Source organism: Canis lupus, chromosome 7 (genome assembly GCF_011100685.1).
Source record: "Canis lupus familiaris isolate Mischka breed German Shepherd chromosome 7, alternate assembly UU_Cfam_GSD_1.0, whole genome shotgun sequence".
NCBI classification, from domain to species: Eukaryota; Metazoa; Chordata; class Mammalia; order Carnivora; family Canidae; genus Canis; species Canis lupus.
Genome location: NC_049228.1, coordinates 32,261,274 through 32,287,082, shown reverse-complemented (window position 1 = coordinate 32,287,082; position 25,809 = coordinate 32,261,274). Strand labels below are relative to the sequence as shown.

At 36.3% G+C, this 25,809-nt stretch overlaps 1 protein-coding gene across 4 annotated transcripts in view; it reads left to right on the top strand.

The window, feature by feature from the left end:
• RGS7 (regulator of G protein signaling 7) overlaps nt 1-25,809 on the top strand; it is a 488,737-nt gene that overhangs the window by 433,433 nt on the left and 29,495 nt on the right. For all 4 annotated transcript variants that reach the window (XM_038542673.1, XM_038542672.1, XM_038542671.1 and 1 more), the window contains exons 10-12: nt 16,489-16,563; nt 24,205-24,303; nt 25,464-25,525. In XM_038542673.1, the coding sequence (XP_038398601.1) occupies nt 16,489-16,563; nt 24,205-24,303; nt 25,464-25,525 (236 nt within the window). The remainder of the gene's footprint in view (nt 1-16,488; nt 16,564-24,204; nt 24,304-25,463; nt 25,526-25,809) is intronic.

Genomic DNA, 25,809 nt, shown 5'->3' with positions numbered 1-25,809 from the left:
ATGTTGCAAATGGCAAGATTTCATGCTTTTTTATTGTGCTTTGTATATTTGCTTTATCTCTGAGGCAGGCAAATGGCACTATATGACTGTTGTCACAACATCTTTGAGAAGGAACTGAATATCATCACCCATATTAGGCTGCTGGAAAGAGCCACAGTGTGAAATGTGCTGTGTAAGTGGGACAGGTATCAAACCTAGAAACCCCCAAGGCTAATTCTGGACTTGAACCAGCAGATATAGTAATCTATAGATTGTGTATGTGTCAGATGGGTAGCTTTTACTTTTGTACTGTATGTATAATTTACATACATAATTTCATGTGTTCACTTGGAGCTTTGTAGCAGAATGTTAATATATTTCCCAATATTGTTGAAAAGTCTCAGTAATATTCCTATTATAACTTTTGGCATTGTCAATTTTGAGATGTCCATGAGAAATTATGCTGAAGTCAATAGAAATGTTGCAGTTTTCTGTCTTTAATGCTCAAATAGGCCTGTGCTCATGATGCTGCCTCCTCCTCTACCAATAGTCCATGATCCAGCTATTGATTCTTAACTGTTTTAGGAAATCCAAGATGTGTTCATCCAAATTTAAATCTCCTTTTGTGTTATGAAAAAAAAAAAAAACAGCGTTTCTGTCTATTATTCTGATCTGTTCCTTTGGATTAAAAAATATTTTGACAATGTAACTATCATGAGCCTCTGTGAGTGAAACTGTTTCTTTTTTGCTCCCTAGTTACATCTTTTATCCTTTGTGTGTTCTTTCTATCCCTGAATAGTTTTGGAGATACAGTGTCCTATTATTATGTAATATCTGATGCTATTTATGTGAGCCATGGGTAGAGTGAGAATAAAAACTGTTTTCCCCTTTATTAAATTGGTGTTCCTACAGCTTGTGGGTTGGCAGCTTTTCAAAATGTAGTGCTCAGATTTCTGTCTTATTCCTTCTGAAATGGTGAAGATATGGTTGTGCCTGGGGTGATGCTGGGAGCAAGGTCCTGAGGACCAAAAGCCAACATCTCAAGGAGGAGAGGAGAGGAGAGTATTGATCCCAAATACTGATGGTATCTTGCATCTGCTGGGGGTCTGGGCAAATGCTGGGAAGAAAAGAAAAGCCTTAGCTCTGCTGTGCTACTGAGAAACCAGCCTCTTGGACCATTCCTACGATCGCTGAAGTCCTGTTTGCTAGCAGAAAGGGTCTATAGGCAGAGAAATTGAGTAAAAATAGTTGGAGAGTCTGGGAAAGAATCTGTGGAGTCCTTTGAACTTTCATGCAATTTTTTCTATAGATTTGAAGTCAAGTGAAATTAAAAAGTTAAAAACATGCATACACAAACACATGCACAAGTGCACATAGTCTATAAACCAAGCCAACAAAAGTGGACTCAGCCTGCCAATACTGACAGGACCAGCATGAATTCTGATTCCATAGGGAGCAGTGATTATTTGGGCTCTGTTTTTGCTGTTCATTTGATTTTCCTCAGATACAATTTCCCCAAATTGTACTGGGAAAAAGAGACAAAAGAAAGGCTGTGTTCTCTTAATCTGACACCAGGTGTCCGCTTCAAATGAACTTTCCTGAGAAAAATAAATTAAAATTAAAAACAATCTAAATTAATGAGAAAAAAACAAATTCTCTCTCAAACCCAGAAAGCTCTAGAAAATTTCTCCTTAGCTCTTCTATTTCCCCCAACAATTTTACATACCTTCTCACAATTAAAAACTGTATTTTTCAAAGCAAATTACATTTCATTATCATCAACTTCAATATAAAGACTATTTGCCAGTACATATTTTCAAATGTTAGAAGTTAGCCCTTTGAGAAATGAAAAGTTAAAGCAGCCATTGAGGAAATGAAACTCAACTGTATTAATCTGGTGCCTGACTTGATGTAGCTGAAGGATTTTGAACTGAAACAACTCTCTACAGTCTTGCCTCCCACACCACCATATAATTAGTCCCAAAAAGGTACTTACTTATTTATTTTTAAAATATGATATCTCATTTTAAATTGCTAAAGTTTGTTCATTTTGTTTATTTTTTTACTTCCATTCAGTAGAGTTCAACTTGTTTTTAATTAGTAGCTTCCTCGAATCCTACCAATCTGAAAGACCCAGTTCCTTGCTATGTGATTATTTTCTGTATGTCAAACTTTACTTTCAATAATAACAGTAATTAACATATGTGCTTTATGTATCAAAATATGCTAGTCTTTTTCCACATTATTTCATACAGCAGTGAATTTGACACCATTACCCTTACCTTCACTGTTTAGGAGAAGACACGCAGGCTAACCCAAGGGTTCCTTATCTTCCAAGAATATATAGCCCATGATCTTAACGATTTTATATTCATGCTGTTTTGTTCTTTTCATATAGTAGTAACATTTTAAAACATAGCATAACTCTTTAAATAAGTGACTCACAAAAAGATTTTCTACATTCTAAAGAATGTGCCATAGATGGGGTTGTTTTAGGGAAAGAAGGATGCCCATTGCAACAGCTAAAGTTGAATGACTTCTGTCATAGAAATTATCAGAAAAAATCATGAATTGAGTGCTAAATTTGACCAGATTAAGATTGATGACTTCTTCTAATGTGCAAGTCTTTGATATTATGTTTCAGTAAAAATTAGGTTCAGAGTGGCTGACCTGTGTAGTTTGTGAAATGTTTACTAAGCTCAAATGGGATAATATTTGGAAAATGACAAAGTAGTCCACCATGTAAGAACTGCTATTATTATCTGTATTCTTTGAATTGCTTTACATCTTGAATGTGGTTTTTTTCTAGAGATTTTGGGGTTTAAGATTATTTATTTATTTATTTATTTACTTACTTATTTTTTTATGAAATAGAGCATGGAGAGCTGGGGAGAAGCAGAGGGAGAAGCAGACTCTCTGCTGAGCAGGGACCCAATAGGGGGCTTGATCCCAGTACCCCAAGATCATGACCTGAGTCAAAGGCAGATGCTTAACCAACTGAACCACCACGGTGCCCCATTCGTAGAGGTTTTAATCTTTAATTTCATAATACAGAGCAAAGAAGAACAGTGGTAATAACAAAATGAGTCCTTTAGAAACTAAGTTCTTTTATTCTATGTCTAAAGCTCACATTCTGTTTAACTTTTTATTGTGGTAAGAATACTTACCATGAGATCAGATCTCTAGAGCTTGTTCATTTTCCTTAACTCAAATGTTATGCCTGATAATTAGCAAATCCTATTCCCCACCCCTACCCCTAGCCCCTGGAAACTATCATTCCACCATTCAATTCTGTGAATTTGACCATTTTAGATACTTCATAAAAGTGCGGTCATATAGTATTTGTTTTGCTGTGACTGGCTTATTTATGAATTTATTTCTACTTTATTTTATTTTTTGAGTATAATAGCTGATACACTATGTTATATTAGTTTCAGGTGTACAACTTGGTAATTTGACAAGTTTGCACATTATGCTGTATTCACAAGAATAGCTCCCATTTGTCCTATTACATCACTACTACAATATCATTGACCATATTCCTCATGTTCTGCTTTTTATTCCCATGACTTAATCATTCCATAACTGGAGGCCTGAATCTTCCTCAGCTCTTCACCCGTTTTGCCCAACCCCCCACCTTCCTCCTCTCTGACAGCCATCAGTTTGTTCTCTGTATTTATAGTGATGATTCTGCTTTTTATTTGTTTATTCATGTTTTTTAGATTCCACTTATGAGTGGAATCATATGGTATTTCTCTTTATCAGTCTAACTTATTTCACTTAGCTTGATACCCTCTAGATCCATCCATTTTGTCATAAATGTCAAGATCTCATCCTTTTAATGGAAGCTTAATATTCCATTGTGTATATATGCCACATTTTCCTTATCCATGGTTAAGTTGTTTCATGTCTTGGCTACTGTAAATAATGCTCCAATAAACATAGGGTGCATGTATCCCTTTGAGTTAGTGTTGTTATATTCTTTGCATAAATACCCAGTAGTAATTGCTGGATCATTGGGTAGTTATATTTTTAACTTTTGAGGAACCTCCATGCTATTTTCCACAGTGGCTGCACCAGTTTGTATCCCCACCAGTAGCGCATGAAGATTCCTTTCTCTCTGCATCCTCACCAACACTTGTTGCTTGTCTTTTTTATTTTAGCCCTTTTAACAGGTCTGAGGTGATATTTGATTGTGGTTTTGATTTGCACTTCCCAGAGGATTAGTGATGTTGAACAACTTTTCATGTATCTGTTGGCCATCTGCATGTCCTCTTTGGAAAAATGTCTATTCAAGTCCTCTGCCCATTTTATTATAAGATTATTATTAGTTTTTTTTGGTATTGAGTTGTATGAATTCTTTATACATATTGGATTTTAACTTCTTATTGGATATATCACTTGCAAGTATCTTCTCCCTCCCTTTCAGTAGGGTGCTTTTTTATTTTTGATGGTTCCTTTTGCTGTGAAAAAAGCTTTTTATTTTAATGTAGTCTTAATAATTTGTTTTTGCTTTTGTTTCTCCTGCCTTAGGAGATTTATCTAGAAAAATGTTGCTATAGCTGATGACAGAGAAACTACTGCCTGTATTCTCTTCTAGAATTTTTATGATTTCAGGTCACATGTTTAGGTCTTTAATCTATTTTTGCTTTATTTTTGTATATGGTACAAGAAAGTAGTCTGGTTTCATTCTTTTGCATGTATCTGTTTCCCCACCATCATTTATTGAAAAGACTGTCTTTCCCCCCCATTGTATATTCTTGCCTCCTTTGTCATAGATTAATTGATTTTGTAAATGTGGGTTTATTTCTGGCATCTCTATGCTATTCTGTTGATCTATGTGTCTATTTGTGCCAAGACCACACTCTTCTGATTACTATAGCTTTGTGATATATCTTGAAATCTGAAATTGTGATACCTCCAGCTTTGTTCTTTGTCATGATTGCTTTGACTATTCAAGGTCTTCCAAGATTCCATACAAATTTTAGTATTATTTGCTCTAATTTTTTCAAAAAATGCTGTTGGCATTTTGGTAGAGATCACATTGAATCTGCAAATTGCTTTGGTAATACAGATGTTTTGACAATATTAGTTCTTAAAATCATGAGCATGAATATCTTTCCATTTGTTTGTGTCATCTTCAATTTCTTTTATCAGTGTTTCATAGTTTTCAGAGTACAGGTCTTTCACTTCTTTCGTTAAGTTTATTCATAGGTATCTTAATCTTTTGCTGCAATTGTAAATGGTGTTGTTTTTAAATTTCTCTTTCTGCAACATCATTGTTAGTGTATAGAAATGCCACAAATTTCTACTTTTGTATCCTGCCACTTTACTGAATTCATTTGTTACTTCTAGTGACTTTTTGATGAGATCTTTAGGATTTTCTATGGATAGTATTATGTCATCTGTACATAGTGACAATTTAACTTCTTCTTTATCGATATGGATGCCTCTTATCTCTTTTTATGTCTTATTGCTGTGGCTAGGACATCCAGTACTATGTTGAATAGAAGTGGCAAGGGTAGACATCCTTGTCTTGTTTCTATCCTCAGGGACATCTTGAAGATGATGTTGGCTGTGAATTTTTCATCTATGGCCTTTATTGTGTTGAGGTATATTCCTCTCCATTTGGTTGAGAGTGTTTATCATGAATGGATGTTGAATCTTGTCAAATGCTTTTTCTTAATCTATTGAAATTATTGAATTATTTTTATCCTATATTTTGTTGATGTGTTTGTCTGACATTGATTTGTGAATATTGAACCATCCTGAACCCACTTGATTATGATACACAATTTTTTAATGTATTGTGGTATGTGGTTGCTGATATTTTGTTGAAGACCTTTGCATGAATGTTCATCAGGGTCATTGGCCAATAGATATTTTTCTGTGATGTCCTTGTGCTGTTGTAGTATCAAGGTAATCCTGGCCTCACAGAATGTATTTGGAGGTTCTTCTTCTTCTTCTTCTTCTTCTTCTTCTTCTTCTTCTTCTTTCTATTTTTTTGGAATAGTTTAAGGAGAATAGGTATTAATTCTTCTTTAAATGTCTGGTAGAATTCACCTGTGAATCCATCTGGTTCTGGACTTTTTATTCTTTGGAAGTTTTTTATTACTGATTCAGTTTCATTAATTGTAAATGATCCATTCAGGTTTTCTCTTTCCTTCTGGTTCAGTTTCAGAAGACTGTATGTTTCTAAGATCGTATCCATTTCTTCTAGGTTGTCTGGCTGATTTAACAGCATAATGACCTCTGGGTTCATCCATGTTGCCATATATCGCAGGATGTTTTTTCTTTCAGGCTGAATAGTATCCTGTCACATGTATTTACTACAATTTATTTTCCTTCCTTTGTCAGGGGACATTTAGGTTGTTTCCATACCTTAACCATTGTGAATAGTGCTGCAGCAGTTAACATGAGAGTACTGATATCTCTTGTAGATTCTGATTTTAGTTATTTTAGATAAATACTCAGAAGTGGGGTTACTGTGTTTTTTGGTAGTTCTATTTTTAATTTTTAGGGAAATGTCCATACTGTTTTCCATAATGGCAGCACCATTTTGCATTCCTATCGATAGTGTGCAAGGATTTCCAATCTCTAACCACAAATTATCTGAAAGGGAAATTAGGAAAATAATCCCAGGACACACAGAAAGAACAAAATACTTAGGAATAAACTTTAAAAAGGAGATGAAAGACTTGTATATCGAAAACTACAAAATATTGATGATAAAAATTAAACAAGACACAGACAAATGGAAAGACATACCATGTTCATGGATTGAATGACTTTATATTGTTAAAAATCCACATGCTTTTGAAAATCAAAAACTGATTCATGAGATGTATTATAGTGTCCTGTAATTCAGTTGTTTTCTCTTAACTCTGCTGTACCTTAAACATCCAGGTGGGGAAAATGCAGAGAGGCACAGTTTTTTTACTTGTCTTTGAATGTTTATACGTCAAAATGGAGATAAGTTTGAAACAAAATTATAAATGCAGAGGCAGAGGAGCTTGCTCATATTGCCTTCTCGAAAACTGAACCTTTGTAAGTTCCCAGTGTACTCCTGCTTTTTAAATACTCAACCCCCATAAAATCTGGAAGCAATATATTATTAGCCATATATACTTACCAAGCAACTACTTAAATTTCAAGAGAAAAACATTTGAGCTAAATTTTATTGTACCAGAATTTTTTCTTTTAAGTCTAACTGAAGAGTTAGACCATATGTTTCTGGCTCAATTAATGCATGATAATAATGATAGTTAATGACCTATTGGTCTGAAAGTTATAGGTACTAGTAGTCTCAAACACGCACACACAGAGAGACACAATATACCAAACATGGTAAATAAAACTCATTTTATATATTTAACATGAGTAGTGTTCAAAAATAAATATTATACATAATCTATGATTTCTCTCATTTATTTATTCATTCATTCATGAAGTATTCATTAAGCACATAGTAGGTAACAGAAAAATTCAGTCTCTGGTGATAATATTAAACAAAGCAGACAAAGTATATTTGAGGAGCTTACTTTTGGTAGAGAAAAAATAAACAAATATAATATACAAGAATATTCCAGATAGAGGCAAGTGCACTTAAAAACAGGGTGATATGGTTGGGAGGGTTGAAGACCAAGTAGTCCAGTAAAGGCCTCTCTCAGACCAGAATAGAGTACTGGGGAAAGAAGTAGCAGTCAGTCCAAAGGGAAGAAACTGACACATGTGAGGAATAGGAAGAAGGCCAGTGAGGTTGGAGTGAAGTGAGCAGAGGCAAAGAGATACCAAACAGATTTGGAAAGGTAGACGGAAGCCATTATGTAGCAAAGAGTTTGCCTTTTATCTGAAATATGGTGAGAAGTATGCAGAAGTTTGAAGAGGAGCATGATGACATGGCTATAGTTTTAAATGGCCAGTAAGACTGCTGTACAGAGAACAATTTGGGAGTCGGAAGAAGAAAGCAAGAAAGGATTGATAAAGACAAATCAAAAGGCTGCTGAGAGAGTCCAGTGGGAGATAATAGCAACTTGGACCAGGTTGGTGGCACAAGGAGAGCAGATAAGTTCAAGATGTGTTTGGAGGTAAAGTGCACAAGACTTGCTGTTGAATGACGTGGGAAATAAGGGAAAGTGAGGGGTCACTGATGACTTCCAGGTCATGACATGAACATCCTGGTGGATGCTGATGGCCTTTGCTGCAAAGGCAATGAATAATGGAGTGAGGGAGGTGAGAGGAGCTCTTGGCTTGTCAGTGCCCTTTCTGAGCAACTGAACTAAAACTAGTGCTGTATATGGAAGGCTTTCTCCACAGGTGGCTGGTATAGAGCAGGGTGCATGATTGTTCACTTGCAGAATTTGGGGCAGACACTCCTGTAAGATGCCCAGTCTCTCACTGCACTTATATTTTCCTCCCACCCCTGAGAGCACAGAATGAATCACCTTCTCCCTTTCCCTGTGTCTTCCTGTATCTCAGAACTCCAGACAAATGTCTCATGTCATCTACTCTGATCCACTCAGTTATAGCTTGTAGAATATTTACGTCCTGATAAACTTTCCAGGAGATATCATGAGAACTTGTTTGCATTTCCTTTGTCATCATTCTTATACTTCCTTCCTCACATATCCAAACTTTTCATCATTCTATCCAAAACTTAGCCAAGAATAAACTCCTAAAGTTATGCCCAAAGAATTTGTTAAAATAGCTACATTCTAACTTGGGTAGTTTGATTGGCTCATTCGCTGAGATGTAAGATACTGTGTTCAAGAAGTATTTGTCTAGTTTCCTGACCGCTGTCAGAACCCAAGTAACAGATAAGAAGATGATGGGGTGGTGCTTGGGGGCAAGGACACTGAGAGCAGCAAAACTGACAACTGACAGGCAGAAGGCAGAGGCATTTTAAAAATGGCATAAAATGACAAAAAAGCTCAAAAAACATTGAATTAGGGCCATCTAGCCTCATAGACATACCATCTTAAGGATGGCACAGTGTCATTCTCAATAATGACCTTGAATCAATAAGAAAAGATTGCATTGCTTTGGATATAATTATGTAAGAATGTAGAAATGTGTGGGAATTACTTTAAAAGATCATTTTTTAGTGATGAAAACAAAATTGAGTTTTGGCTCTTAGTGATAAATATGTAATCTGGAAAATAACTTTATAGGAACTTCTCCTTTCTGACACCACTAGATAAATAAAATACTTATCTTTTCCTACTTTTGGAAATCAAATTTTATGCAACAGAGTGTGTCTTTGAAATTCATCTTCTTTATAGAGGTCTTGCTGAGCTGAAGTGTGTGTTACAGACAGCCTTTCTCTGTGTGTCTGGCCTGGAAAAGGAAGTATGCTTTTTTTTCCATTTGGGAACATATGGCTTAGCCTCCCTTATCCTTTGTAATGCAAGGCTATTGAATTCAAGGCCACTTGCAATATCCACTGATTTTCATGAACTTGTTATTTTCTACTTGTCCCACTGTTATTTGTTATAACAATTATTATAAGCCTTTTGAACTTATTGTGAGTTACTCATATTATTAGGAATTTTATTTGGTTCTCTTCACTGGTTACAGCATGCTATTAAATCACCAGTACTAAAGATAGTAATATCTATAAAACCATTTTCATAAATTCAGTTAACTGACCCATTTTCCTACTTTTTGGCTCTTAACTTTTATGCTAGGGTAATTTCCATTGCCATTAGAGAGCTAGTTTAGGTTCATGCCCACATTTAACAAACACCTCAAGAATTAAAGTCAAAAGTTTTAAGGCATTTGATGATAATAAGCATATGTACCAGGAATCCCAAAATGTTGTTGCTGCTCACCTTCCCATGAGTGAGATCCGAGAGGAACAGTGACATAATGCAAACCCAAATGCCACTTCACTGAAGGTTACGGAAGTGCCCTAGATGCCAACCCAGGACTCCACAGTGTACAGCAAGTTGGAATGTGTGTTTTCAATCTTAGAGGGCTCTTTTATTTCGCCTAATTGAAAATCTTTGTATGTCCTCAAATTGTAACCAGCATAAAAAAATAATAAAAAATCAACCACTTGTGTGAATGGCAGACCCAAGGGTAACAGAAAAGAAGGGTTCATGCATGCCTGCCTCAGAACTTTGTCACTTTCTGAAAGAGCTCATATTTTATTCAAGGTAAGTGTGACAACTCAACCTCTACCGAATGATTCTTTTAATTCCAAAGCAATTCTAATTGGGAATATTTTAACTATTTAAAAGCTGAACATGAAACAGAATTGCCAGAGATACCCAAGGAGCCATAACAAACTTACTCATTGTAGTCTTCTTGATAGCTTGTTGAGAACTGTGACAGTCTGGCTGTACTTGTGCCTGTGTGGCAGCTGCAAGTTTATAAAAAGGGACTATCACGGAAGGATGAACAGACAGTTACTAGATGTTAAGTGGAAGTAGTCTGATTTCAACCAGAGCTGATTAGGAGAGTCTGGTAGGATGCATTGGAGGAGAATTTAGAGAAGTGTAGTAGAGGCTCTGAGTGGGATGGCGCTCCACCAGGTTCTCCATAACTGACCATCAGATGTTGCTTTTTCCATTCAGTGATATGCTTATATTGCCAGTAGTGAAGTAAAATGTCAAAGACACAAAAGGATGGGCCAGAGACAGATTATCATACAAGCTTTAATGCTGAAATGTTCTGAGTCATGAATCTTGATAGTGACTGCATAGAGAGCTATATTCTAGTTGGACAACTTAGTAAAGATACTAAAATTGTATGTAAATGCAATCCAGGAGCCATCCTTGATTTTTCTCTTTGTTTACATCTGTTTCTTTCCCAAGCTTCTTCATCTCAATAAATGGTACCATCTCACCCAGTTGCCAATAACTAGGAAATGTGGTCGACTCTTTTCCTCCCACTGTGCTCCCTGACCCAGTCCATCAGCAAGTTGTATTGATTCTAGCTTCAAAATGCATCCCTCACCAGAGCAGTATCGTTGTTGCAATCAATGAAACTGCACAGACACATCTTTGTCATCAGGAGGCCATAATTTATTTACATTAGGATTCACTCTTATTATTGAACATTCAATGGCTTTAAACAAATGTATAATGATATGTATCCACCATTATAGTATCATACTGAATAGTTTCATTGCCCTAAATATTTTCTGTGCTCTGCCTACATCATCCATCCCTCTCCCTAACCCCTGGAAGCCACTGATCTTTTTACTATCTCCATACTTTTGCCTTTTCCAAAATGTCATATAATTGGAATCCTACAGTGTAGCCTTTCCAGACTGACTTCTTTCACTTCATAATATGCATTTGAGGTTTCTTCATGTCTTTTCATGGCTTAATTGCTTATTTCTTTTTAGCCCTAAATACTATTCATTGTGTTCCATACTACAGTTCATTTATCCATTCACATACTTTAGGACGTCAAGTTCTGGCAATTATGAATTACTTATGTACAGAACCCGGTAATTACATGGCACATTTAGCACCACGTAATGAGGTTGAGGAGACAAGGGAGTACATGGGCCTGGGGTAATACTTTTACTGGGGTTGAGACTGGAGGCCTAAGGTTTCATCGGCTCCCTTTTTATTGATGAATTTAAAAGATAAAAAGAACAAGAATTTAAAGCCCTGGAAGAGAAAGACCAAAAATAAAACAAAAACAAGTAACCAAGGTTATCAGTTGTTGAAATCAATCAAGATCTCTAAAACAAAGGAACTTCAGTGTGGGAGGCAGCCTGCCTCTTGAGTGGAGTAGCTGAAGCTGTGTTTCTTTGAGATAGCAGGTCTTTGAAGTGGGTGCCTCTTTGAAATGGTTGCTCAGTCATCAAAGCCTGAATCAAGCATTTGCATTACAAAAAAAAAAAAAGAAGAAGAAAAAACACCAGTCTCTGGCTTCCAGTACAGGGCTGTACCATTTTGCATTCCCACCAACTAAGAATGAGAGTTCTTGTTGCTTCATATGCCCTGCAGCATCTGATGTTGTCAGGGCTCTAGATCCTGGCTGTTCTATTAAGTGTGTAGTGGTATTTCGACTTTGTTTTAATTTGCAATTCTCTAATGACCCATAATATATAACATCTCTTCATACACCTCTGCCATCTATATATCTTCTTCAGTGAGGTGACTGTTGAGAACCTTTACCCATTTTTTTTCCTTTTACCCATTTTTTAATTGGGTTGTTCATCTTCTCATTGTTTAGGGTTATTTTTTTTAATATTTTATTTATTTATTCATGAGAGACATAGAGAGAGGCAGAGCCATAGGCAGAGGGAGAAGCAGGCTCCTGTGGGGAGCCTGATGTGGGACTCCATCCCAGGACCCAGGGATCATGACCTAAGCCAGAGGCAGACACTCAACCACTGAGCCACCCAGGCATCCCTCATTGTTGAGTTCTAAGAGGTTTTTTTTGTATATTTGGGATAACAGTCTTCATCGAATGCACCATTTGTAAATGTTTTTTTCCCAGTGTGGCTTGCCTTTCATAGCACAGAAGTTTTTAATTTTAATGAAGTCCAACTTATCAATAATTTCTCTCATGAATCACCAAACTTGAGGTCACCTAGATTTTCTCTTATGCTTATCTTCTCGTAGGGTTATAGTTTAGCATTTACATTTAAGTCTGTGATCCATCTTGAGTTAATTTTTGTGAAAGGCACAGTGAGTTTTTAAAAATATAAATCATATCAAGTCACTTACATTATGACCTCCACTTATCTTTAGACTTAAACTGAAATCCTTACCATGGGCTGCAATTTCTACCTGGCCTGACCACTATCCACAGCTCCAAGATGTCATGGTACATTTCTCTCCCTTTTGCTGCCAGAGCCTTCCTTCTGTCTGTGGACTCTCAGAATTCATTCACAGCTTGTGCTAAAGCAGAATTACATAATCCAGAATCTGTGCCCAGCAAATAAGGTTGATTAGTAACCAAATGAGTAAATATTATAGAGGAGGTTGAATGGAAAAAATTTTGGAGCAGTTTCCTTCAACAACTTCCTTTGCATGGAGCATTTAGTAAGCCTCAATGACCCGAGGACAGAAATAAAAGCATCAATTCAATGTTTAAAAATTATCCTGAGATAAAACACTCTAAAATCTGTAATCACTTTATGTAAGGGTAAGGAATCATTTTCACTGAAGTACAATACATTGAAAATTGAACTTTTAAAACTTGTACTGTGTTAGTTACAAAATGACAAATCTTTTCCAGTAACTTAATCTCATTTGAATTAATAATTATTCAAAATATCTCAATATTCAATATTCAAAAGATTAATTTTCCCAGATCACATCTTTTTTCTAATTTCCAGGAATATGTGTATCTCTTATTATCAGTTCTGTCTGCCACCTCATTCTTAAATCTGCATTCATTTATCATTTAGGACATTGTTTGCACCAATTCACTTCAGCCACTGGGGCTGAATTCAAGAGAGTGGTTCTCTATTATTGTGTCTTCATGCCGCTCCTCACTCAAGAGTCCTCAACTTTCCCAAGTTATCCTGAGCACAGAGTGCCCTCTGCCACAACTAATAATGGCATTTTGCCATGATGGGAACTGAATAGTATTCAGATTCTTTTAAGTAAAATATCAATGATGAAACCAAATTTTCAGCTCTGGTTCGCAATTCATTAAGACACTTTTTTTTTTTTTTTTCATTAAGACACTTACATGAGCACTATGACAGTAATATTTCTCAGTAATATCCTTTTGTTACTTCAGGAATGGATTCCAAGGCATTAAACTCTACTTTTTAGGGATCCCTGGGTGGCGCAGCGGTTTGGCGCCTGCCTTTGGCCTAGGGCGCGATCCTGGAGACCCGGGATCGAATCCCACGTCGGGCTCCCGGTGCATGGAGCCTGCTTCTCCCTCTGCCTATGTCTCTGCCTCTCTCTCTCTCTCTCTCTCTGTGACTATCATAAATAAATAAGAATTAAAAAATAAAATCTTTAAAAAAAAAAAAACTCTACTTTTTAATAAATAGGGTTACAGTAATGTCACAATACAGCCTAATTCTGTTGAAAATAAATACACCTTTGAATGACTAGAATAACTTGCGATTCTTTTCTAGGCTAATGTAAATATTACTTCATTATTATTCCTTAAATTGAACAATACTATGAACTTAATATTATATCTGGCCAGTAGCACATATTTGAACATTTTTATTGAGTGCTTACTTGGTAATGGTAATGTTATTTATTTCTCTTTGGGAAGCTGTGTTTAGTAGTACAGAAAACCAATTTAGGTATAACACTTCACATGGATCTGGTGCCAGCTAGTGGTACCTGTTATATATGCCTTAAAAAGATGACTGCCTTTTTAAAATAACCAAAGACCACATGGTCTTATTGAGATAAAATTTGCTCAAATACCAAAAATATATATTTATCTTCCATGTTGGTGGGAACCAAGAGGATGTACATAATAATGGAAGTATGAAATGTTCTGTTGAATAATGCCCATGCCAACTTCTCTCCAATCCTGTGCTCCCATATTGTGATGATTCACATTTTGTCATGCTTATTAGAAGATTGTGCATTCATCCTTGTATTTCACCATTGGTCACAAGATCTGGCAATTAGATGCAGAAATAAACATTTCTTGAATAAAAAATAAATGGTCTTTTTTTTCTCCAGGTCATGTCTTCTCTTTCCTCTATATCATATCCTCATTATTCCCACTCCTTAACATGTAGAAGAAGATCTCTATAATCTGTCTCACCATACTTGGCTCTTGAATCAATAACAGCTTAAAGAATTTCAGTGTTTCCTAATGGACTGAAGCTTACAGATGGAAGGCTGCAAGGAAATGGAAATCTAATAGGAAATGAAAACATTTTAATGTTGCTTTAATGTTTTCCTGACATTATCTTTGTTACATCTAGATCATGGTTGTGAATCCTGGCTGCATATCAAAATCACTGGGGGTCTTTTTAAAAATATTCATTCCCTGACCAACCACAGAAAAATTAAATCAGATTATCAGATATTGATCAGTTTGATGCTGGGGTAGCTAAAGTGAATTGCTGAGTGTCAGTTAGTAAATACACCCCACCCAGGTAAGTGCTCTTCCTCCTATATTGCCAAGCAGACCATAGTGCTAAACCAGCTATTTCTATTTAGATATGCAAACCAAATTTGTGATTTATTTAACATTTTAGTGCAGTGTGTGTGTGTGTGTGTGCACATGCATGTGTTTATGTGTTTGTGGTTGTATATTTCATATGCAACATATGTAGGAAAAAAATCAGGAAAAAAAGGCTTTCCTTACTTACTCCTTTATTCCTTACACTCCTATAGTGGCATTTTGCCCCAATGGCTGTGCTATCAGGACAGGGCACTTTAAGAAAATGCCCTATATCCTCCCTATCCAGAGAGTGAACCCCCTTGCCTGCCAGTGGAGAACAGCTTATTTCTGGAATCACGCCAGTGTTACCTTTTTGCCCCTATGCCTTGCACAACATCCCAACTGCGTGAAAGTCTTTTTCCACATTCGTAGTTTCTCTGAAATCACTTTCAATTATATCTGATGTTTTAATGATCTTGCAATCTGTGGGGGAAAAAAATAGAGAAACTGAGCAGAGTTGTACAACATAATACTTTTTACTAGCACCAGAGATCCCTATATCTAGTACCAAAACTTGAAAGTTAATGAAACACAATCCACATTAACCACTACCTTGCAGTCACTTCTAAAGACTAAATGATGTCTAAGGACCTTTCCAGATATAAGGTCTCCTGTATTCTTGTATCTCCTTTCTTCTTTTTTTTCCTGATTTATCATCTCCATCTCTCTCCCACCCCCCCCCTCCTCCCCTTCCCCTTCTCCCTCTTCTTCTCTTCACCCTCACCATCTCTCTCTTCTTCCTCCTTTCCTCCTCCCCTCTCCTCCTCCAAATACAAAAACAAAGCTTTATAGCTCTGTGTTTCTGTGCAATAGAACAATACATCCAACGAAAAGATACTTTTGAGGTTGTCAGAGAACCAGTAGCAGGCTGCCCACACTCCGATTCTATGTATGGAAAACAAATATTCCCCTGATTTCATGAATCATTGTAAAAAAAATTCATTTTGGGACTTAGCTGGGCCAACAGATTGTATTTTTCCAACTTGGGAAGCAAACAGCTTTTTAATAACAGTGTCACCTCACATAGAAGGGCACTGTGAGCAGGGCTGTGTGCGGGTACCAGCTGGGCTATGATCCACTTGGTCTTTGGACACCCTTGATATGAGTCTGTTGGGTTGGCAACTACTAATGTCAATACCCACTTTCACAGGCAAAGACCATACATTTCTTTTCCTATTTTTCTGGAAGTTTTTCGAGAATATTATCTGAAGTCCTTTTTATGCAAAGAGTGAATGTATAGTATATATATTTTTACTGGCTCTGCTGAGAGGGTGGTTGTAGCCATTTAGAAAGAATAGTCAGGTACATGGATGGCACATCATTAATGCATGCATCAAAAACCTCACCACCAAAGATTCCTTTGTTTCTCTGTTTTTCCATTTCTAGCCTGGATGTGTAAATACCACTGAAGTGGACATTAAGAAGTCATCCAGAATGAGAAACCCACACAAAACACGGAAGGTAGTATCCACGTTTGCTGCGCTGATCTTGGTATGGGTTGCACTGCTTGGAGGACAACAGTCATAAAAACCTTCTCCCGCTTCCTGGAGTATCTTTTAGCATCTTCCCCTGCTTGTCCTTGTTCCTTGGCTGGAAGAAAATCTGGGAGCTTAAGATTTTCTGTCGGTCTGTCTGTCCTGAGAAAGAACGCCCATCATGGTTCTCCAGTACATGCAGGTCCCAGGGCAGGCGGGTGGCTGTGATGGAGGGCAAGGATACCAAGGGCTCCTCCTCTCACCATCGGAGGGAAGGATCATCAGTTAAGAAAGGCTTCTCTTTCAGAGCCCAGGGGATGAGGAAACACAGATGGGGATTATCTGAGAAAAAGTGATATTGATGAAAGAATGGTATTTTTTGGAGAAAATTATGAGGGGAAAAGGGACATCATAAAGGTGTATAACTACAGAGTTTGTGTGAGGATCCCCTTTTAACACCAGAATTTTGTGTCACAACATAAGATAGTGATTATATGTTTGTTTGGGGTCTGCTATGTGAGAGAATACATAACAAATAAACAAACAAAAAGCTATCCAGAATTCAGTGGCATTTTAAATAATCTGTTAAAAATACACACCAATAGTACTTCTATATTTTTTTAAAGTAACACATACACACAGAAGGCATTTTTATTCATTCCATGGAAAACACTTGATGCACATCAGTATTTCTGGGCTGAGGACAAAGACCAAGGTTGGCACCTCTGGATTAAAGCATTCCACAAAGTTCAAGACCTTCCTTTTCATGGCTTTTTCCTTATGTAGCATTAGAGTTTTCCAATAGACACTAAACGTTTTTTGTAGTCTTATTTCTTGTTGTCTTTTTCTTATATCCCTAGAAATATAAACATCATGTTTCAGAGGCCCCAATATAGCCAAGTACCTTTTCTTTCTTTGAGGCAGTTTACCTTGATGTCAGGATAAAGAACCCACAGGAAAAGTGCCACAGAACCCTCTCAGGTGCAGTGCTTCAAAGCTTTTGCCTCTAGGAGCTCTCTCAGAGAAAGAACAGGTTTGTTGTCCCTGCTCTTCTGTGACTGGCCTCATGCAATTCCTACCATCCTCTGTACACAGCATAGCCTGAGTGCCCTGGGGACTGGCTTTGTGCTGTGGAACAGCCTTCAGAGCTGCAATCAGCTCTCCAAAAAGCACATTCAGCCACCCATCACTACTTCTAAATTTTGAAGAATTATTTTTCATAATACCTTACTTTGTGTCAGGTTTTCCCAGCAGAAGAGAATATATGCTCTGACTCAGAAGAGAAAGCACATGGATGGACAGATAGGACTTAAAGATAAGAAAGCCAAAAAAAAAAAAAAAGATAAGAAAGCCATCATTTACACTGTGTTCTTAACTCTACACAAGATTGATATCTTACCATTGCCACATATGGCATCATGCTTTTTGAAAGCTTAAAAAGCATTAATGAGCAATGCTGTGCTTCACATATCATCAGCCCTCACTTAACGATGGGAAAACACTAGGCCTAGCAAGGTGAAATGCTGTAGAGGTGGAATCACAGAGTTCTGTCTCAGTTGTGGTCTAATTTCATATGAATCAATAATGGTAGAACTACAGGACCTAGCTACAGAGCTCTATAACCTAAAATTACCAGAGAAAAACAAATATTCTGAAGAATACTACAGCAAGTAGCATGTATGCCCTTGTTTTCAACAATTAAAGAATGCTTGGTTTTCTTTGTTTTGTTTTATTTTGTTTTTACTTTTATATATATAGCTTCTCTGAGAAATATTGAATTTACTAGAATCTTCACAAATAATATTATTTTACTTAGAAGGCTATAGGACTCTAAGTCACATACTGGTTTATCTTGTAGAATTATGGCCACTACTACATTAGCTCATATTTGGTTACTATTGAAATTACCCATCCAATTAGATTTAACAAGTCTCTACTTTATGCCAAGTATGTACTGGTTTTTAGATATCTGATGGTAAATGGAACAGGGATGACCTTGCTTGCACAACTTATGGTCTAATGAGAATCCACACATTGAACAAGTAGACAAATGTCTATACATGTATCACCACGTAATTGTGTTAAGTGGTATATATTAATCTGCCCAAGCAACCATAACAAAATGCCACAACTTGGATGGTTTACATAATGGGAATCTTTTTATTCACAGAAGTCCCAGATCAAGTTGGGTTTTTGGTGAGAGCCCCCTTTCTGGCCTGTACACAGCTACCACCTTGCTGTATCCTCACATGGCAGATAGAGCTCTGGTGTCTGTCCCTCTTATAAGGACACCATCTCCATAGGATTAGGTTTCTACCCTATGAGCTCTGTTAACTTTAATTACCTCCTTCTGGACTCCATCTCTATATACAGTCACATTGAGGATTTGGGCTTCGACATGAATTTCAGAGGGATGCAACTAAGTCCATAACATATTGTCAAGGGAAGTTGAATGATTTGGGATTCTAAATCACCACACCATTTCATTACCAAAAAACTACACGGTAAATAAGAAACTGTCCCATCATCCTCTGAAGCTTTCACAGTTCTGTCCTTGTGGAGTGGGCAATTCTGTGGGGTTGCAAGGCTTAGATAGAAATGGCAGAGGCCAGCCTATCACCTTTGGAAACTGTCTTTGCCTTCCACAGCTAATAGGCTGTGTCCTTTGCTCATTCTCTTAGTGGTATGACCATCCTCTGTTTTAAACTACTGCTGGTAAGAAAGTGGAACCCATGGATTATAATTCATTTTTACAAATAGATGCTGCCCTTAGCAAAGAGAGCTGCTGTTCATTTCTTTGGCATTCAGTTGCAATAATATTTCTCATGATTATATATCTTAACAAGAATAAGGGACCCAGTAAATCCCTAAAGCAATAATCCATCACATGTACCTAAAGAATGTCAGGGATTAGAATGCTATATTTAATTGTTGCATTTCAAATATGTTTATCGAATATGTGAAGAGAAGGCTTAGAAGTACATCTGATTTGAGATATTTTTAAGTATTTAGGATTAGTCAGTTTTTAAATCTGTCTTTACTAAAATACAAAGAAGTAGGCGGAATGTATTTCCTTATATCTCTGTGAAGGAATGATAATATAGCATAGCCAGAAAGAAATCAGCCTAATATAGGCAAATTTCAAGTGGCACTGTGTACCTGATTTTCTCCAACCTGTTTCTGAAATTTTAATTATAATAGGTCAGGTTGTGTATTAGTCAGGTTTCCCCAAAGGGGTCAGGAGAGAAAGAGAGAGATAAAGATTTATTTTAAGAAATTGGCTCATGCAGTTTTAGAGGTTTGCCAAACGCCAAATCTGATGAGGTAGGGCAGTGGCTAGAGTCCCAGGGAAGAATTGGCATCTGCTGACAGAATTTTCTCTTGCTTGGAAGAGGTCTTTTGGTTCTCTTCAAGCCTTCAGGTAATTGGATGTGGCCCACCTACATTATGGAGGGCATTTGGCTTTATTCAAAGTCTGCTAATTTAAATTTTAATCTTATGCAAAATACATCCTCAAAGAAACATCCAGAATAATGTCTGATCAAATATCTGAGCATTGTGGTGCAGCCAGCTTGACACATATAATTAACCATCACAGGATAGATCCATCTGTAAGACAATAGTAGAGGAGCCCTAGGACAACACAAAACCTGAGGAAAATGAAAAATCATTTGTATATACATGACTAAACCCCCACTTTGGATTGTTTCCTATAACTTCAGAACCCATGTTTCAAAACAACAGTAAGCTGTTTCTTATTTCATTACTTTTCTTTTTTCTGTCACCTATTTAGGCATTAAGACACTTCATATTTTAGGTAATAGCTAATGTGCAGGTTCTGGAAAAACAGTTAGGAAATTCATAATTAAATGTCTCTGTGTCCTGCTTTTAACCCAGTGGCTATAGCTGTTTATACATAAAAAGATTGTCATTTCCTTGCTTCTATATGCATAATGTGGAATTTTATTTTTAACAGAAGAAATTATTCATGTCTTAGATTAACACAAATGGGTTTTAAATAAGAAGTACAATTAAGTGACGGGCAAGAGATATTCTGCTCAAAATAGCAAAACTCAGGGCATATACTAAACTCTTGGGAGTTGGCAGAGGTAGAGTTAGCCCTCAGAGGTGATGGACCTAGGGACTCATCAGAGTTCTCTCTCACTTTCGCGTGCCCTCTTTTCTTGGCCCTGGCTCTGCATTGGCTTCTTCCACATGGCAGCAGATGTGGTCACAATCCATTCTCTAGTTGAGCTGAGAAATCCAGAAGAAAGAGAAATATCCCCTCCCTCCACCACCAGTTGAAAAAATCCCAGAGATTTCACTCCATATAGAAAGGCATAAAAGCTTCCTGCACTCTTTACTTTCTGTTTTAAAGCCCTCTCTCCCACCAAAGATAAAAGTAGGAGACCATTTTCTTAGACTTCTCCTAAGATGTGAAGGGAAATCATATTGAACAGGTTTATGTAGAAAGTCAGATCTGTTTCATTTTATGAATAACTTACCCAGTATTCATTTGGATGGTATCCTATGTGAAAAAAAGCTGTTTTGGGCACGTTGAATTTGAATAAATGGACATATTCATCAAGTCAAAGCATCTTGATTAATAACTAGCTTTGCTAACAACTCAAAATGGATCCCAATTGGTTATTTTCCCCCACAGAGACAATGTCATGTCTCTTCCTCTCCAGTCCTATCTGTTGCTAGCTCTACTCCACCCAACATTGTAATATATTTCCTTTTTCAAAAAAGATTCAAAGCCTTTTACATTTCAAATGATCCTCATAACTTGTCTGCCAGAATAGGATCAATTTCCTTACCTCCTTTGTCCATAAAATAAGTCATGTACATAAAACTTTATTAAACATGGCCATTTGCACTATGGCCAAGAACCAAAGTTAAAAGCTATCACTGGTCCCTAGAAAATGAAAGGCACTCTGACTGATGAAAGAGAGAACTCTTGTTTACCTGCATGTATGATAAAGAAACATGTAGGAAACTCCACAATAACTTCAGAGCCAGTAAGCTGCTAGAAGACTGTTTTAAACACCACTTCCCAGGGATTTAAATCTTACATAGACTGTCATGAGCCTATGTGCTATGCATGCTTACTGAATCAAAGAAATGTAGAAACATAAGATAGCTTATAGATCATTTTACTTCCATGATACCATAAAATGCAGTATTTTTCTAGCAGTCATTTTAATTCTTTTTAGTCTTAACCTAAAAACTTACTGTTAAAACAGTCAGCTATCTTACCTTATAAACATTTTTTACATGAGTGTAGATTCTTATTAAGAACTTTAAGTAATTAGGGTACCTGGGTTACTCAATGGTTGAGCATCAGCCTTTGGCTCAGGTCATGATCCCAGGGTCCTGGGATCGAATCCCCTGAAGGGAGCCTGCTTCTCCCTCTGCCTATGTCTCTGCCTCTTTATGTGTCTCTCATGAATAAATAAGTAAAATCTTAAAAAAAAAAAAAGAACTTTAGGTAATTAAACTAAGGTAGAAAAGAATGCAGTGTTCAAGCCATAGAGTCCTTTTATTTTCTTTATCAAAAATTAATGACTAGATGGTATGAGCACTCGGTGTTATGCTATATATTGGCAAATTGAACTCCAATAAAAAATAAATAAATAAATAAATAAATAAATAAATAAATAAATAAATCAACTGAAAAATTGTAGACATTGGAAAATGTCTACAGTTATTGAATAATTGGTTATCTTCTACTTGCCTAATTTTTAAGTCAACCTCAACTGTTCCTTCAGAGTTCAAAGTTCAAATATGACTATTAGTAGTTCACATAGGCCTTTTGTTTCTTTGGTGAAATTTAAGTCTCCTTGTACTTCAGGCCCTATGCTCCTATTATCATCTTCCTTCATAACACTTAGCATAGTTTTAATCATGTGTTTATTTGTGTGATTATTTGTGTAACATGCTTCCCCTCCACTAAGTTGTGAGTTCCAATGGAGGAGAAAACATATCTATCTTTATTTACTTCTATATCCCTAATGCTCAGCATTATATCCAGCATATAGTAGGTGTTCAATAGATGTTGAATGAATAAATGAAAGAACAAAGAATATCTGAACCATTCAGTTCAATCCTATTAGTAATTAATTCACAGCATATGTGCTGCTTATTGGGTTGAAATGGTTGCCTTGTACCAGAACCTGCTTTCACAGAGGTTGAGGCTAGGTCAAGAGGGGGCGGATTGATAGGCTTAGTAAAGATAGTCTAAATTGGATGATTCAGGTAAGTTGAAGCCAAGTCAAAATCTATTGAAGAAAACCTAAGAACAAAGTAATGGGGAGTTACAAGGGAAAAACCAAATCTGTCTAAAGGGCCCAGGTATAGATCCGAGAGGTGAACATTAAGAAAAGATAGAATCTGAGCGAAAATAGGTCCAGAACAGAATATATTTGAATTTAGAGAATTAAATTGGCTCAGTTAAGCATCTGGATCTACCTTCTTCTGATTTCAAGAGTTTCTTCCAAACCTATCTGGTAACTTTAATTTTGTGGGCTCATAAAGTTTTATTATGTCCTTATCTTTCATCTTCATGTCCAAAAAGCCCTCTGTAGCTCATATCAAATCCTTTATTTTAAAATAATAATTCTTTGATATTAAAAAGTTATTTGGCTTCTCCCTTAAGTTGACAGATGTCTCACCCTCAGTTAAAAATTGTTTTGTCTCTTTAAGTCTCCAGATCTTTATTTATACTTACTAAGCAAAGGTCTTTAAAAAAAATTATTTATTTGAGAGAGAGCTGGAACAGGAGGAGTGGCAGAGGGAGAGGGTGAAGCAGACTTCCCACTGAGCAGGGAGCTCAACTCCGGGCTCCATCCCAGGCCCTGGGATCATGACCTGAACCAAAGGCAGACACTTAATGGACTGAGACATCCAGATGCCTTTGTAATACATCTTTCTCAAAAAAGAACATTCCTAAGTAGTAGATTTGACCTTTTGACAAAATACAAAAGAAGCACTAGGGCATCAAGATTTCCAACGATATATAAAAACTTTGGAGCCCTTGTGTTTACAAAAGGCACCCCCAATGGTACTGAATGTCAAGGCCAGTATGAGTAGGAAAACAACCCAGTGCTGAGTTGGGAAAGTTGGAGCGCTCTGGGGTGTCTTTGATCACACTAGCAGAGACTAATTCAACAATGGAACTATTAACTAGTCTCTTTCCTCAGTATCCCATTCTGTAAAACTCAAATTACTTTCATTTTCTTTTAGCTTATTACATTTTTATTCTATTCTATTTTACTCTAAAATCAATACCTATTAAATGTTATATAGTGTTGTTGTTCCCCAACTTAGGAGTCTCAGTCCATCCCCAAATCTTATTATCAGACTTACCATGTTCTTTCCACATAATCAGTTTTCTGTCACAGTTAATAATCTAACCACATATTTTTTCAAAGAGCTATGCTTCTATTTTATATTCATATGATATTTATGATAGCAGTGCCTTTGAATTTTAATGAGAAGTTTCATCAAATATGCAGCAAAGCTTTGAGTTACCTTGCTAAATATGTAACGCAAAATTACCTTTTAGAAAGTCTGTGACTATAAATGATATTTTGCCCTAATATATTTCTTTTTTATTTTAATATAGTCTGTCTATGGTTTACAAAATGACATTAGAAGTCACAGTCCTACCCACACACCCACACCAGAAACTAAACCTCCAACAGAAGATGAGTTACAACAACAGGTGGGTCTGCCTATAAAATGACCTGCCCATGGTTTCAGAGTAGTAGCTATGAAAACTACATGGTGAATGTCAATAGCAGAGATTTTTAAAAGGTTATTTGTATGGTTAACTGTTTCATAGAGAAGATTTGCAGTTAAAAGTTAGTGAAATCATTTAATTTTAAGATGTATCGATCAATCTATGGAGATGGTTTTCAAATCTCTTTACTCTTTAATTCCCCAACCAGTTTTTTAGAAGGATGTACACTGATGTTTAAGTATCACCATTTCAAGAGGTATTTTGTACTCTGGAGCTCGTCTTAAAGAATAAAAAGACAAGAAGACAGTGACGTTAAGTCACATGCTTTACGAATGCTTCACAGAGTGCTTTTTCTTATTTTTCCAGAACTGCTCTCTATAAGCCTCTTGAGGTTTTCCCTCATTAACAGTGGTGTACAGTTATTATATACATCATTTCTTGTTTCACTAATTGATCACTAGTATTGGCTCAACTAATATTTCAAAGTAAACACCAGTGTCTCTTATATCAAATAATAGTGAAATCTCTTAGTCAGCTTTGGTTATGGGGCTTTTTCCCCTTGAATTATTTTCCCCTGATATTTTATTGTGTTTATCAATAGTGCAATAATACTTTTTCTAGTATATTTATAATCACCATGAATGGAAAGTAATTTTGAAAGTTCTAAGTTTTCCATATGTGATTATACCTAGGTGAGTGTTTGTCCTGAAATGTTGATAAAATTATTCCTAAACACATAGCATTGATGTTTTCTTGGGCTAGTGGTAGGAAGTAGGATTTACTTTGAAATTATAGTACAAATAACAAATATACTTATTTTCTGAATTTAATATTTGGGGTGATTCTGATCTGGTCATTCATGATGAATAAATGTTTATAATCTCTACAATACATTTAAAATAAGGTTACATTTTGCAAAAGCACGCAGAATGCTCAAATTCATTGCTGTTCTAAAGTGATATTGGCTATGTTTATATTCAAACACTTGAATTTTCAGAGCCGTCTCATTTGATTTTTGAGACTTTGAAATTTTACTGACTTAGAACGTGTTCTTATTTAGAATTGTCCAGTCTGTCAGAAGTTAGAGTTGAAAATTATGAGAATGTCATTAATTATTTAACTACTTCTTTAACTCTTTTCAGATTAAATATTGGCAAATACAGTTAGATAGACATCGGTTAAAAATGTCAAAAGTTGCTGATAGGTAAGTATTTCAAGACTCCCATATAAATAAAATAATTTCATGTGACAGTCAAATGTGCTAAAAATGGAATCCTTTAAGAGAAATGTTATTTTGTTTTCCCTTTTCATACATAGAAAACTTCCAAAGAACTCTTCTGTTGTAGTTTAAATGACAGAATGATCATTTCTGTCTTCAATCTGTAGAGATCCAATCCTGCGCAACCAGAATCAGATACAGAAGATAATTCCAAGGAGTTGAATTTTTCACTCCTGAAAAAGAGAAATGAAGCTTTCAGTTCATCAAGT